The 16,695-nt window shown below is 38.9% G+C and overlaps 1 protein-coding gene across 1 annotated transcript; it reads left to right on the top strand.

The window, feature by feature from the left end:
- The first annotated feature begins 1,170 nt into the window (after nt 1-1,170).
- On the top strand, nt 1,171-13,505 carry LOC106643389 (salivary peroxidase/catechol oxidase). The gene is made up of 12 exons (XM_089596283.1): nt 1,171-1,534; nt 7,037-7,194; nt 7,295-7,563; nt 7,648-7,862; nt 10,839-11,012; nt 11,101-11,297; nt 11,398-11,575; nt 11,834-12,179; nt 12,280-12,607; nt 12,685-12,883; nt 12,972-13,077; nt 13,162-13,505. The coding sequence occupies exons 1-12, from the start codon at nt 1,432-1,434 to the stop codon at nt 13,247-13,249; spliced, it is 2,361 nt and encodes a 786-aa protein (XP_089452409.1). The 5' UTR covers nt 1,171-1,431; the 3' UTR covers nt 13,250-13,505.
- The last annotated feature ends 3,190 nt before the right edge of the window (nt 13,506-16,695 follow it).

The raw sequence follows: 16,695 nt of genomic DNA, 5'->3' as shown, positions 1-16,695 counted from the left end.
TAATCAACCGGATTTCAAGTTCAACTCCGAGTAAAAAAAAATCGACTCGTATAATGCAAATCCATCTCGAACAGGCACCCAATCATTGCAGTCATATTTTCCAATCGAGTAAACATTGAAATGTTATGAAAATCGACATGTGCAAGGCATGTGTGTTCCTCTTAACTCGCTGCGGTCATAAACTGACTCTGTGTATTAATTAACAGGGGACTTGATTGAATATGCCTTTTCCATTGTTAGTCCATACGTTCGGACTTGGGCGTGGATACTTGTAAGATTTTTTGCAACATAATTTTTTCCCAAAAATGTCATGCATTACTTGCGCTAAAAAAACCTTTTTTTTCTCAATTACTGCTCGTAAGACAGCGTTTAAACAATTTGGAGGAAAAAAAGTAATCAAATTGTTCGAAAAAGTATTTAAAAATATAAATGCAGTTGTTTTACAATAAACTTTCATAAAAACCACGAGTCACATACTTGTTTCCCAGAAAAAAAGAGACTTGAGTAAGTATCGTACTTGTGAATAATATACAGATAAAAAATGTTTTTCACCAGACGCATGCACTTTAACGAGGAAAACAAAAATTTCTTTTTAATCCATAAAAAAAAAAAAAAAAACTGGTGCCCAAATCTGTATACATAGTTTTACTAGCTTTATCGTTGATTTCATGAATAATAATTCTAATAGCCTTAATAGACCGCGAAAATAATCCAATGAAAAAGATATTCACCGGTTCGTCGTAGTAAACGATCTCATGTAATCCGACGATTGTAAACGTCGACTATACTCCCCGCACGCGGTTGTCGTTTGCAGAAACTCACTGGGCAACCTGCACTCCCAGAAAAAAGGGCAAGACCCTAAAGAAAAAAAAAAAAAAAAAAAAAATTGTGCAAGGGGATTCGTGAAAAGCGCATGCGTCCCGGTAATATTCCACGCGATAGCATCGCACCCACAGGATCCTTTGTTTTGCCCTGTAACCATAGTAGGCGCATCCAACACCCATATACACGTGACAAAAAGCCCCCCTTCGAACGTCGCAGTAAACAGATGAGGATATAGGAGAAAGCTCTCCAGAGTTTACAAGCAGTGTTATTCTGTCACTGTGCGAGGAAACGTACGGACCTGCCTGTACCCATCGGTCGCTTCTCGAACATTCGGATACTACGCACTTGTTCAATTACGTTTTTTTTTCTCTCTCTCCTCGCTGTGTTGTCTTCTCTCGCGCATCGTTCGAACACGTTAATTTGGCAAAACCCTTGGATATACCTGTACAACCGACTTTTTGCGTGTGTTTTTCCGAAACGCAAGTACACATACATCGTTGGAAAGGTGGGCCGATCGATATAACTCTCGAGCCGTCGATTGTACCGTCGCACCCCATAATAGTCTTGAGGAAGGAGCCGGAGAGGGTTTTCCGTTTTCCTCGTGTTATGGCGTCTTTTGAGTCCAAATCCTGCGACGTCGCCGAGAACAATGCCTTGGGTCTGCTCTGCGCGAAGTTTCGGCGAATCAGCAAAAAACGCAAGCGTTGGGGTGAGAGTCTACAAATATTAACAATATACCTCCTTGATTACGTGTGTGTGTGTGCGATATTATTGTTTGTGTTTTTTTATCCCGGCGGTGGCCAATTTAATCAAGTGTACATGCAGATTATACATATACGCTTATACTGATGAACACGCCGGAGGGGGCAATTTTTTTATTATTTTTTTTTTTTTTAATGAAAAATGCAAAACAAATAACTTTCAACTCCGTCAAAACGGTAAAAATGGACACTTTACACCTAAAGAGTTGAATTTTAGCTTTTTTTTTCCATCTGTGTTTCAGGCAAAACAGTTAATAATATTTAAAGAATATTTTAATGGTTGTAACGTGAAATAATAATGTTTGCGTGAAATGGCCCGTGTGCGAGATCGGTGTGGATTTGTGATTGAAAATCTAGATAAATAATCAGTGCGTGTACTCATTGTTACGCCGTGTGTTTTAATATATCGTGTAATAGCTCACGCGTGCAATCGATTGGGGTCAGCACGGCACTTTGATCCCTTTTTTTTTGTTCCTTTTTCGCACTGAACGGCTAAACGATTTGCTTTATTGAATTATCACCCTTGTGTGCACGAATATGCGCGTACAGCTGTATGAATGCACATAAATACATATACGTATATGTTCGCGTATCGGATGAACTCTTTGTTTTGGTTCATTTAATTATCGGTAAATTACTTACCGGTCAAGTAATTAATTATTCTTTATCCTCGTTTACAATCATTCCACCCTTATTTTCTTGACTCTTGTATCATTATCATGTCATACTTTTACCATCCATGATAATATGAGGTGATAACTAAACCATAATTTACAATTATCGGGTGCAATATATGGCTGTAGCGGTACATTCGTTTGTACGTACATAATAATAATATTCAAAGTTCGTTTGATAGAAAAAAAAAAAAAAAAAAAAAAAAAAACAACAACAACAATACTGCCAGTACCTAACCATAACTTTCTTTCGCGCTCACGGGTATTTAAGCAAGTGAAACCAAAGCGAAAGGGTTACTTACCTGTTTAACGTTTGCGGTGAAACTTACACAAAATTATGTACAATCTCATAGTGCCGTATAATACTGAGGTATAAAAACACTCGCGAGAGAGACTCTGTTTGATTTCATTTTGAGAAGGTGAGTGTTTTTATGTCGATTATTCTGGATTATTGGTTCGTTAAACTTTATAATAATTATAGTCACCTCTTACGAAAATGTGATTTTTTTTCTTTCAAATTGTCACTAACGAGGTATCAATGATTATTTTGTACACTCTTAAAATTAGTTTTTTAAATTAACTAAAAATGTTCAACTGTACAAAAAAAAAAAAAAAACTTTATTTTTCATTCGCACAGTGGAAAAATTGCAATTCGTGAAAGATATGAATCGTATATTTTTTTTCTCTTAAGAGCCGACGATATGGCGATGAAAAACGTAAGCAGATGGGTAAAGTACTATACCGAATAGAGTTTTGATTTATGTAGAAATAAAATTGTCGTATTAAATGTATATAACCCGTATTTACTAAGTTTATAGGCAAAAATCAATATGATAATTAATACTTTCGGTCGTTACTTGAAGAAGATTCAATTCCATATTAAAATCAAATGAAAAATGAGTTTATAAATAAATCTTCACAATTTACTATATAAATAAATATATACTCATTTTTCATTTGATTTTAATAAAAAATCAAAATGATGTTTGACTTGCGTATTAAAGCGATATCCATATTTATCAATCATATAACGCCACAACTATACTTGCTTTATCTGTTAAAAAAAAAAAAAAAAATTATTTATATGTATGTATGAAAACCGTTAGTTGTTGGTTCTTTTGCATCACACTCGTAACGATGTATACACTCAATCAACAAAAGATAAGAGAAATGTGTGTATAAACATACACGTCGAAATCTTCGAAAGTTTTCTTTTATGGTCCCTCAGTCTCAGATTCCGACTTGAAAATTCATGTTAGGTGGACTCTCGTGTCATCGTCAGTTTTTCAAGAGCAATCGCCTCGATTAGATCGAAAGTAACCGGCAAATCGGGCATTTCATAATTTTCATCAACAATCCAACAAACTATTCTGTGGTTTTCCTAAATCATTACCAAACTCACGATCGGTTCAAAATCATCCTCAACTACCGATCCAACCGATCATGCCGAAATAGCGCAACCACTGTTCGTTGTAAAAAGCATTTTTTTTTGAAAAACTTTCGATGTATACACACATACTTCACACGCTTGACAACCACAACAAACCTCCACCAGCGGCATCTCGCGTGAGAGAGTCAGCCGCGGGCAAAAACCGGTTTCGTGTGTACACTTATACATAACATCTCGGTGGCTCGGGTGCCGGGACGCCAGGGGAACGGAGCACGTGCTCAGCGAGTGATGGAGAAGTTTTTTTTTTTTTTTTTCTTTCAGCCACGTAAGTAGGTGGGTATACAACGGACACACAGCCACACTCGGGCATATCAAGCGCGAGAAGGAGAGCGAGAGATCGGGAGAGGCAAGGGGGAGGAAAACCGGCATCGTTAGGAGAGCACGCGCTCTGTGTTTTTGGAGCCGATGCGAGTGTGTCACAATAGCGCGAGTCTTCCTGGAGACTGTTACTTTGTCGTTTGATTTTGTTATTACTTTGGCCATATACTCATTTACCAAAGGACATAAGGAGGAGCACATACGTATACTCCTAGCGTTATCGGCAAAGACACCTGCAGTATACGGAGAGAAAGTCGGGCTCGTGTGTTTAAAACACGCGAAAGTCGTTGCTTTATGTATACATTTTATGTAGCCTCTTCTTAACGGCAGTGCAAGTTTTTTGCGATTTTGCACTGGAATTAGACAGACACTGTAACAATTTAATACCTGTTTGCCAACCAGCAAAGGATAATCATGATATTGGCACCTTCGAACAATAACCGTTGGGTGTACACGATGCACGGATTGGAGAAGCGCGTGAATAACGATGTCTCCGGTAATATATTGACAAACATTTGTTACATATATTATATTATATATGTTATTAAAATTCATAGTTTTACACCAACTTATTGATTCGCCTCATGTCTTTTGTGCCATTTACTCTATAAATACTATACCAGTGAAATATTCATAATATTTTTTTAAACTATTGTAATTAAAGATACGGTTTACTGTGGCTCATTTTCCAGTCGTGGTATGCAATTAAAACCCCGCCAGAAATTAAAAAAAAAATAAAAATATTCCATTCCGCTTCAAAAATTGAGAGAGTGGCACCACAAAACCCGTGTAGGGTTTTGGTTCAAAAATTCAAAAAGTTCAAAAATGGAAAACATTGTTTTAATAAAAATTCGTTAATATATTTGGCTGCACAAAAAAAAAAACAATTTCGGTTCGGAAAACGTATGTTCGCCTCATTGTATGTGTTTGGGTTATGTACTATGACGAGTGTGTATGTGTACACTTACGTAACGTCTTGGTTTACGAGTTTCCTGTAATAAAAAATGTTGAATATACGCATAGGTACAGAAATAAGCCATCACGAGCCGCTATAAATTTTTACTTTTTTTTTTACAACGCTCGCGTCATATCGTCTCTCAAGATATGCAGCGACAAAATTTTTGAGCAAACATATTGTCAAGATGAACTAATTATTCAAATTTACCATCACCGATGCGTCCATAACGAGCCTCATGGATCTCGGTATACGGTTGCCGAACCGCGTTTCGTATCTCGAATCAAACGCAAGCGCGAATTTTTCGATCTTAATCGAACCTCAGGGTCCGATCGGTAGGTTTTTACGTAGTAAATTTCCACACGTGAGGTAGACTAAAAAATTTCCGTTCCTACATGAATCATCATCATCACCCTCATCTGCATCATTGTCATTAATTTATTATTAGATTCAGGCAATGTCATTGTCCATGATTGATGTGCGAAAGAAAACCAAAATGTGTATATATAATCATATGTATACACATCCGCTTACGAGTAAAATATTAATACAATTAGCTGAAATATCTGCATGCGCTACTGTTTATACAAATGTTTTGGAGTGCGGGCTTGTCGAGTAAGTGTTATCTTTTATTCGTCTTCGATGATAATGACAACCTTGTGTATTATGCACACGTCACTGTTATAACCGATGTCATCGCAACTTAATTCCATCGCACAAACTAATAGCGTATCATTGAGGGAAAAAAAAAAAAAAAAAAAAAAAAAAACCAGTTTACGTAAATTTGACGATAGTTTTTAGTCGCCGACAATGTAATGCAACAAAAATAGACGTTTTCAAGTTTACACTGTTTTCGGATGGAAAATATGTATGAACCGGTCCCAAGCTTTTAGTCACTGCGAGGAGTGAGCACAATAGCTGCATACGAATGTATACACACTCGAGAGCACCGACGCGCATATTTTTTTGTCTCACTGGCTTTGCTAAATATAAGTGTATTGGCTGCCGGCCGGTGTATATACACACTTCATTTGCCCGAAGGTCGGAGCGTGGCTTGATAAGTTTTCATTTTTTTTTTTTTTTTTTTTAACTTGTTTTTGATGATGATTCCTTCGTTCGGTTGGATAAGCGATCGAACGAATTTTTCAACCTTAATAGCGATTTTTTCTCTTCATTGACATTTTTCATCGCTCGCTGACGCATCCGCGTTTAGCCGCACTATCGCGGCGCTTATCGCGAAAAAGAGAGCCCCCTTTGCAACGCGCACGCAAACATGTGTGTTTTTGGCTCTTGTTGTACTTGCACCATACGATTTAAAACGCACGTTACTGTGCTCTTGTGACAAAAATTCGCTTACACGGTCCTTTCGATCGATCGAAAAACACGTATTTTCGAATTTTCGTTAAAAACGATAAACGAGGTAGATATTGTTTTTCCGACTTAAGGTATTTTATATTTTTTTTTTATTTCATGAAAAAAAAGTTGTCATCTCTCCCGCAAGTTTGATTATCATCGATAAGAGAACCAATTGTATATTGTTGTCGATTATGTAAAAAGAGACAAAAGTTGTTTTGTTTCTTTTTTTCCTTCTCCGGCGCATATGCGTCTTATACACATGTTTTCCGATAGGTATACACGCGCGTATGTACAATAGGCACGATAAGAGGCTTTGCTCCACCACCTGCATTTTACTATCGCGTCGTTAAACCGTGCCTTTTTGTGCCGATCGACGGATAAAAATCCGAGACAAAGGGGCACTTTTTTTCACGCACACGTACATGGATGCCACGAGATAAAATTGCACGTCGCGCGTGAGAAAAAAAAAAAAGAAAATCCACCAGTTGTATCGAGCGCAATTAAGTAATACTATTTATGGCCCTACAAAGCTATTATATTTATACCGATGTTCACCCGAGAGACCGTCACTCCTTTGACGAACGCGCACCCGAGCCTTTAGAATTATTGTATATAATTGTTATAATGTAGTTACTTTCCTTTTTTTTTTTTTTTTTTTTTTCAACCCAAATTTCTGCATCGTCAATTGCGTTTACAGCCGGAGAAGTCATGGCTGCTTCCGTGGCGACGTTCGCCGTGCTGTGGCTCTTTGTCCAAACGACGGGCCTCTTTGGGCCGCCCAGCTCGATCGGGGCCTTCCAGCTGCCCCTCACCTTGGAAAACTACTTTCCCCGCAGCACAGGTAAAACCCTCAAGGCCCCACGCATATATATATATATATACATGTGTACAATATATAGCACCATACTCGCTCGCAGACATATCGAAACTAAGCCCTGGCGAGCCGGTGGTGCAGATAGACGTGAACATGCCCCCGAGCAGGCGCCTGCCGCCTATGGACCAGGCGACCCTCAACGTATCGTTGAAGCTCGCGACCGAGGGTGTATCGAGGCTCGAGCGCCTCGAGATGAATCTCGTGGGGGCGGGTGCGACCCTGCCCGTGGACAGCCCGGCCTACCGGCAGTACCTCTACAGCCGGCCCAACACCCACGCCCTGGACAAGGCGCTCAGGGCCCTCATCGTCATCGGGGCGTCCACCCACCTGGCCGGGGCTTACTGCGCTAGGTACGTGTATAATATGGGCTCCTCCTCCTTTGTACACGTGTGTAAAGGATGGGTGTTTTTTTTTTTTTTTTCCGGTGTACGCAGGTACGGGGTTAAGGAGATGGAGTGCGCCCACTTGTTGTCGGCCCTGAAGCTGGACGGCACGCCGATGGGCGGTTCTTGCCACACGGACCAGGTCGATTGCGACGTGGATTCCGAGTATCGGAGCTTGGATGGCAGCTGCAACAACCCCCAGAATCCAAGGTGGGGGAGTGCCTTCACCGCCTACGGAAGGTTCCTCTTTCCTCGCTACGCCGACGGTGAGAGTTCCGTTTTTCTTCTATCCAATGCTTTCTAATCACAGGCTGGTGATGGCTTTCTCTCTCTCTCGTTTGAATGGCCAACCAATTTTTACTTTGCTGTACATAGAGTTTTTCTTTTTTTCTTCAATCATTGCGACTTTTCGACATTGGTTTAGTTTTTTTTTTTTTATATGCAATCAGTTCTTTGTCTCAACGTGCGTTCTGCCGAATTTTACGTTTACAGCAAAAATCATCATTTTTTTGTTACAAAAAAAAAATTATAATGAATTTCAATGCATGAAATACGTTACTTTGAAAATAAATTATCATTTTGAATGTTTCACGAGTTTTTAATGTGTACCTATTCGGAGCCGTCAAATATTTAAAAATATCGATCCTATTTATTTCCAAGTTACAATATTATAGTATATCTTCCGTTTTTTTTTTTTTTTTTTTTTTTTTTACTATTATTAGTGCAATATATTGGATACCGTAACTGGATATAACTCAAATTAGACATTTGAAATCTCGAATGTTTTGTTTTTTCAACCATACTTGAGTTCAAATTTTGTAATTTTCCAACAGTTTAAAGTATTAAACGTGATTTTAACGCTGATAGACGAGAGATTTCATATTTCTATAATGGATGAATGGAACAAACGGCCAAAAATATTGGTGTATCGTTCAGTGACCAAGGTTGCACACTTAAAGGCCAACTTCTTTGTCCAACGAATCGTTTGTTCTATTGAACTCTGGAATTATCTCAAAAAGGTTAAACATCAAGGCTTATACTAATAACAACGTATGTGTCAAGCATAACAATATTTTTCATGACATTTGAAAATTTAATTTGCAGCGAGGATAGTACTAATCACGACGTATCACATGCCTTAATGCCATGAAAAATAATGTAAATAAAAATCATACTATCAATTTCACTTATACATATAACGAATAATATTTCTATTGTTACCAAACTAAAATGAGACATACGTTGATGGCACTGTAGATCGAATAGTAGTACATAGTTATGTATACACTATAATTTACGCGTTTATACCCTTTCCAGCTAGAAATTAGTACGAAGGAGATTACAAACTCTTGATTTATTTATTTTATTTTTTTTTTACTTATATGTTTTTATCTTTTTCGGAACTTGGTCGAATACTTTGGACGTACTGTTTTAGCTTGAATATATTTTTCACGATGTTTAATGTCACAGTTTTCATCTATCAATTATGCAAATATATTGAAAATCAATTTTTTTCTTTCCATAACAAATGGTATTTGATGTTCCAACGTACTCACACTTTCATATTTATATCGTGAATCTTTACACTTTTTTTTGCAATAAATGTTTGCTATTTTTATTCAAGAGCATTGAGTTAATATTACAATTTAATGCTGAAACTTTTGAACTTTTTCTTTCTTATGAAAATTTTTTATGTTACGATTGTTTGTTTCACAACTATTAATCGATTGATTATTTTCCAGCATTTGTATGTTCGGCGTATCCTTCTTTTTCCTTTTTTCATTCCAGATAAAAATTTTTCACTCATTAAACACTTTTTATCCAAAAATGTATGAACTCTAACAGAAAATAATAAAATCATTGATTTAAAACATTAAAAAAAATTACATTAAATTTAATAATAATTTCAAAGAAATTTACATATTTTTATGAGTTTCATACAAGACTGTGTGAGGTATTTTTTTTACTTTATGTTGATATAAAATTTGGTGATTTTTTTTCCGCAGCTCCGAAATAAATGTTTTAATATCCCCTCACTTCCTTTCTTTTCCTCGTAACGCCTGTACGTAAAATGATAATGATAATAAATAAAAAAAAAAAAGTTCGTCGATTGGCTCAATAAAATTATATTTTTTTTTGTATGATTTGCATTACAGTTGTTTTGTGCATAAAGGCACACAGAGCATAATAAGCCCAAGTGTAGCAGTGAATAATGTATTATAACTGCCTACAATAGGGTGCGACCGAGATCGGGAGATCCAGATCGTGTATGTAACTCAATTCGGATATACCTTTACAAATATCTATATAAAATAATCATAAATATCATTTATATGTATACGTACGCATAACAGTATCGTCTTTCTGTCCGTTTGTAAAAAAAAATATTATAAAAAAACGGGTGCGCGAGTCGAGGCGCAATCATTTGACCGATCCCGTAACAGGCGAATCGATCATCGAAGGTCGCGACCATACTGGTACGTAGGAAATATTACAAGTACTTATACTCGATCAGTCACGTTTCAATTTATGTCACGTCGAGTTTGCAGCCTTAGTCCATAATCACTTTACGTTTCAATAATGAATGAAATCTGCCCACGATTTTCGATGCCACCTCGATTCGCTCGGTATGCGGAAAGCTTTGTACGTTCCCGATTTTTTTTTTTACAATTTTTTTTTTTTTCTTTTCAATCACACCTGTTGCAGCGCGAGAGTCGGATATTACCGTAAGTTTCGAAGCTGAGGCCGCGCTTTGCTCGCCCCCTTTATTTAGATGCATTCAATTAAACACACCGATGCAATCAATGGATAACCGATGCACCCGATCGATCGACCGCGAACGACAGCTTCGAGACTTTGCTTTATTTATTTATTTTTTTTTCCATTCACCAAACAGATTGTTGAGGAGTCCAGTGCAAGGAGCTACGGGATAAGGTGTGCGCGTGCGATGGGAGCCAAATGCTCCCTACTCGGCGTTGATTTATTTCTCGACTCTCGCGCTGCACGAGGCACAAATACAAATCGGAGTACTTAACTACTCGTTATTAATGCCAGCGACGGCTAACAAAATATTGACGCGTTACTCCGATTTGTCGAGCGATTTTCCGGGGAGTGATCGGTAAAGGTGCCATTATATCTCGTTGTTTCCGGCATTGAAGCCCTGTTTTACCGATAACTCCTCCTCAAACCCAATGCTCCTGCGTATACCGTATATTACAATAAATATAAGGATTTATATACAGGCATCCACATGCCGAGGAGGGAGCGAGGCGTGCACGGGCTACCGAACCCCAGGGCCGTGAGCGTAGCTCTGGTCACCGAGGACGATCGGGCCGACGACACCAAGACCCTCGCCTTAGCCACCTGGACCGAATTCGTCGCCCACGACATGGCTCACACTCCCGTTCGCAAGATGAGTGAGTATACACCACCACAACCAACTTTAACTCGCGTGTATACACCGATTGGCGATTGAAACGAAAATGTTTGCTCGTGCGGATACAGTTTGGACCGGTAAGCCGATCTCGTGCTGCAGGGACGACGGCGGTTGGCCGCTGCCGCGATACATACACCCCGACTGCGAGGCTGTCTCGGTAGCCGAAACCGACCCAGTTTACGGGGAGCAGGGACTGCGTTGCCTTAACTACGTCAGGTCACAGCCCGCGCTCGGCGCCGATTGCACCTTCGGTCCAGCCCAGCAGGTGAACAACCAACAAGACTCATTATCCCCTCTCGTCCTTACAATTGGGACTTTTTCATAAAATTTGTTGTTGTTTTTTTTTTCACCCCTCCCCCAATCAGATGAACCAAGCGAGCCACTTTTTGGACGGCTCCACCGTTTACGGCTCGACCCTGAACAAGTCGAGCGAGGTACGCGCCTTCGAGTCGGGCCTCTTGCGCGCCAGCGTCAAGGACAACCTCGAGTACCTGCCAGTCGCGCCAAAGTCCCTCTGCGGAACCAAGAACTGCTACCTCACCGGTAAGTCGCGCCATAGCGACGCTACCTATATATTACACTTGATATGTGGCGTTGCTTTATTCGCTTCGTATCGCACACGCGCTTTTTGTCATGATCCGCAGATAAGATAAGCTCGCCCTACATTTGGGGTGACAAACTTTCCACCACTGTTGTTGGTACACATATAGACAGGAATGTCGTGGCTCGAGGGGGTGTTTTTTCCCATTTGAAAAACATTTCAGTGTTTTTTTTCAAAGTTTCCTTCCGTCGAAATTCCAGGTGACGAGCGCGCCAACTCCGAGCCCCGGTTGGCTGCGTTGCACACGCTGTGGATGCGCGAGCACAACCGCGTGGCTCGCCAACTCCTCCGGTTGAATCCCGGCTGGTCGGACGAGGTGGTCTACCAGGAGGCCAGGCGCATCGTCGTCGCCGAAATCCAGCACGTCACCTACAACGAGTGGCTGCCGGCGGTGATCGGTAACCGGTTGGCTGGCTCGGCCGGTCTCGGGCTCACCTCGAACTACAGCAGCCTGGGCTACAGCCCCTACAAGGACCCCTCGGTCCGCAACGAGGCTGCCACCGCTGCTCTGCGCTTCGTCGCCTCGCCCGAGCAGAGCAAACTCAGGTGAGGAGCAATATTATATTATGGCGATGGACAAAATTTTCTCGACCCCCCCCCCAAAAAAAAATGTTGGATTGACGATTGTTTGACCGACGCGTTACAGTTTGATCGACGACACGGGGCGGGTCAACGACAGCGCGCGCCTGTTGGACCATTTCAACGAACCGCGGGCCATCGAGACGGACGATGTCCTGGACAGGCTAGTCCGCGGTCTGGCCACTCAAGGCGCCCGAAAGGTGGACCTCCGTGTGATTTCCGACGTGACGCGCGAGCTGTACAAGACCGGGGGTCCCGTTGGATTGGACCAAGTTGCTTTCGACATACAGCGCGGCCGCGACCACGGTATTCCGGGTTACAACGAGTACCGCAAGCACTGCGGCCTCAAGTCTGCCAAGAGGTTCGATGACTTTTTGGACGTCGTTCCGACCGAGGTGAGTGCCGATTTTTTTTTTTTTTTTTTTCTCTCCTTTTCTTCACAGTGTCAATGTACACCCGGTGGTTCTTGCAGACGGTCAAGAAGCTGCGGGCGCTGTACAAGCATCCCGACGATGTGGATCTGTTCGTCGGAGGTCTGGTGGAGAGGCCCGTGGAGGACGGCGCGGTGGGACCGATGTTCCGTTGTTTGCTGTCGAATCAGTTTGTCAGGACTCGTCAGAGCGACCGGTACTTCTACGACACCTTGGACCAACCGAAGCCTTTTGCCCCAAGTGAGTGTGCAGTGACAAACATCCCTGATAATGATTATGTGATGGGGGACTGATTTTTTTGTTGTTTTTTTTTTTTTTTCCTCCACAGGCCAATTGGAGAGCTTGAAAAGGGCCAGCTTGGCGCGAATATTCTGCGACAATGGCGACAGCATTGCAATGATGCAGCCCAACGTCTTTCTCCGGCCGCAAAAGGGGTGAGGATCAATCGATCTTGCTCGAAACGAGTGTACGTATGTTGATAATTTTAAGATAAAAATCTATTCTCATCTTTCAAGCAGAAACGAGTTGGAGTCGTGCCACAATTTCGAAAGGATCCCGAGCGTCGATCTGTTTGCGTGGGCCGAGAAGGCCAAGGCTTACCGTTGAATGGTGTTTTGATTGACTCGTCACTCTTCGTGTTGAACGTCTCGGTGGACGTACCACGACGCGCGCCGAGATGCAATCGGATGGTGATATTCCCTGGTGGTGCCCTCGAGCTCTGACTTTGAAGCGTAAGCAGGAGAGTAAGGTATTACGCGCTTCTCGAAGGTCAAAGTTGGGAGGCGATCTGCTGTCTTGCGTGGGATTGGTCAAATTTTTGGAAATTCGACGCCTGCACCGTCCAAGGTGGAGCGAGTACATTTTTGAGCCTTTTCATTCGTGAGATCTGAAAAAATACACTTCAAAGTATTATTTACTCATCGAACGACCAAAGCAATACTTTTGGATATCACGTAAACATATATTGCCTTTTTTTACTGTGTCACCTATTTTGAAGATAAATTCATCGTTTCCATTTAATAATTATCCGTCTTTTGACGATACAATGGTTTAATGGATCGCAATATTTTTAATACTGTAAACTGTACCAAAGTATTAATCGGTGGTAATAAAAATTCGACGCAATATCAACAAAATACAAACGAGTCCGTTATGAATTGAGCGAAACTTGAAGGGTTTGAGTCCAAATGAATAACTTTTATGTACTAAAGTTGTAAAAAATTATACAGACGAAAACCTCAAAAATTGATATGAAAGTGACTTGTCAATCGTTTTTATAGCTTAAAATCTTGTATCTATTTGTTTGGGAGAGAAAAATGTTATAATGCGAATGTATAAGCATTTGAACGAACCCAATACAAATTTTAATCCAAAATATTTAATTATACGATAAATAATGTTAAAGTTGTTCTTAAAAATCACGCAAATGTATGTGTGCATGTATGTTTGTTATACAAACCCGAACTGATTAGTAGTTAGGAAAAAGTAAATTTCTGTAATTTCTGAGTAAAAATAAATGGTTGTTGAAAAAACAACAAACCAATACTCTAATAAAACAATACTTATACGATTTTATTTTTTGTCCTTCAACTTCAGGAGGAGTCATCAATATTGGACAAACAAACAGACTTTTTTTACAGATAAAAGCGTAAATTGCGTCCTGCACATCACAAATCTATATTTCACCGGTGATGGTGCAGCAGTTGATGATATCATGATGTTCCTTGTATTAGACGTGGAAACAAAAATAAAAATATCCATTTCTTTTATTAAATAGTCATACAAATTTATTTAGACAACACATGATCTTTCTAATATACTTTCTGTATTTACCGGTCAAATTGAATAATATAAACATTGAATTCCAATCGAATAAACACTTTCAATTCTTTTTTTAATGGAAAAAATTTATCGTAGAAAGAACGTCCGTAAGCCTAACAATAAATACGCTATCCTTTTTTTCAATCATCATTTAATAAAACAATTCGATTTAGCTAATTAACTATTGAATAAATGTAATACGTAAACAGAGATTACATAGTTTTACTTGCAACATTTTAATTTACACAATATTTGAATGTAAGACCAATGAATATATTGCTGAGTTATTTATTAAATCACCATTATTTTATAACTAAACACTCTATACATCCACAAATGTGCATATACATATGTATTGTGTTTTGGATTCGTATGGAATTTAAAAGAGACTAATCGAACGGAGAATAGAGATAATTACGTAATATCAAGGTATGTCATACATGCGTAATTAAATCACTTGGGAATTCACGATGGCAATAATGCGTCTCAGATATAACTCAATAATAAAAAAAAAATTTAATTACCTACATCTGGACGTCAATGTAAAAAAAATTGGGTGTCTATATAGACATTATTTGATATGATCTAAAAAATTAGCCAATATTGTTCAATACCATTTCATTAAGATTCTTTATACAAAATGTTTGAAAAGAAACAATATGAATAATAATCATCTACCGATAAACCACATTTTGTAAAAATAAAATACCATAATGCCGTTCGTGAGTCGTAATATTTTTTTTTTTTTTTTGTATATTCTTGTTATTTCAGCTGTATACGTCATCTATTGGTTTTTTCTTTCTATAATCATATATTTGTGCATTCGCTATACACGTGTGTAAAATATGTAGTTACTTTATATTCGTTGTGGTCAACCCCAGCATTAGCCTAAAACTAAGGTTTCCATCCCACACTGGCTTCATTCCAAAAACTCAGTGTCATCAGTTGTTGTGGTACAAAAAAACTGTTTGATTTAAAAAATTGTATTTGATAGATTTATATGTACTATCGTAGAACAATTATTCATGATTTTTAAAACAGAAAAAAATACTTTCCACGTGGTAAACAAATTTTGACGGCAAATAGAATAAGATTGTAAATTCATAGATATTTGCGTTAAGGGCAATATAATTCAGGTGGGTGTGTCTTTTGAAAATAAATTTAGAAATCGTCGGTCAACAATTGTACATCTCACTTATTATCGCTGTACGTCTTGCCAAAATTTTTCACTTTTCATAAATTAGTCATCGACGAAAAAATGAGCTTGGAAAAAATAATTCTCTTTATTTCAAGTCGCCAATTGATAAGCCATAATTTGAATTTTACTCAGAATTTTTACTTTTTTATCACAAAGGTGATTAAATTTTAATATTTAAGTAATTCGTTAATTTTTAAACATTGAGATTTTTTGGTATGAAAATCAAAGTCTTAGGGGCAAAAGTAGGGACAGAGGAAACTGTAATCTGAAAGCTATTGAGTAGGTATCCCTGCACTCATAAGTACACGTTAATATACACATTACATGTATATACTTTCGTTTGAGTAGTCCGAGCCTTTTCGTATCATTTACACTCCACTAAATTCTAATAAAATCATACCATTATGTTAAAGCGAGTCCGTCGCATGGATTTGCGCTTCGGCGATAAGGTAGCCCAGTGCGCTGGTCCCAAAATCACTTGGCCATCAGACGTGGACATAACAACAATTAAATCTGGTCGTGGTTTGAATTTTCAACAAGTACTATTGAGTTTGTAACAGCTAAAAATCATTTTTGGCTGCCATTTACGTACAATTGTTTCAAGTAATTATACAACAATTGTAGGTACAACAATCAAATCATATACATAAGCTACTTTTCAACAATTTTAAGCCGAAAGATTTTTTCCATTCGTTTAAGGAGGCTTGGGCGTTTGGTGTCGTATCTATTGAGGGGCCCCTGTGGGGTACTTGTCATACAAATGATTCTTTGTAATATTTTTTTTATAATCATTTTGATTATACACATGTGTGAACAAAATAACAATAAAACGCGGAAAAGTCATTCGGAAAATCGATATTAAAAAATTTATTAGTTTTCCCAAGGTACCTTGTGTAAAGATGACGGCCCTGCCACGATAAAGCTGACAACACTGTACTCTCTTGCTCTTATCTGCTATTATATAATACCTATACTTGTGTTAGACTTAAATTTTCATGCTTGTATGTTTATGAATGTACAGCGCATGCGCACT

Source organism: Copidosoma floridanum, unplaced genomic scaffold (assembly GCF_036245765.1).
Source record: "Copidosoma floridanum isolate Cflo_tuat_1 unplaced genomic scaffold, Cflo_Japanese_pri ptg000030l, whole genome shotgun sequence".
In the NCBI taxonomy this organism is placed as follows: Eukaryota; Metazoa; Arthropoda; class Insecta; order Hymenoptera; family Encyrtidae; genus Copidosoma; species Copidosoma floridanum.
The sequence above is the reverse complement of the archived record's forward strand: the minus strand, read 5'-3'. Positions and strand labels throughout refer to the sequence as shown.

What these genes read in the sequence shown, in the direction of transcription:
- LOC106643389 (XM_089596283.1), top strand. Translation starts at nt 1,432, where the DNA reads ATGGCGTCTTTTGAGTCCAAATCCTGCGACGTCGCCGAGAACAATGCC. An exon ending in CCTTCGGTCCAGCCCAGCAG is followed by an intron (nt 11,298 to 11,397) that starts GTGAACAACCAA and finishes TCCCCCAATCAG; the next exon opens with ATGAACCAAGCGAGCCACTT. An exon ending in CCCGAGCAGAGCAAACTCAG is followed by an intron (nt 12,180 to 12,279) that starts GTGAGGAGCAAT and finishes GACGCGTTACAG; the next exon opens with TTTGATCGACGACACGGGGC.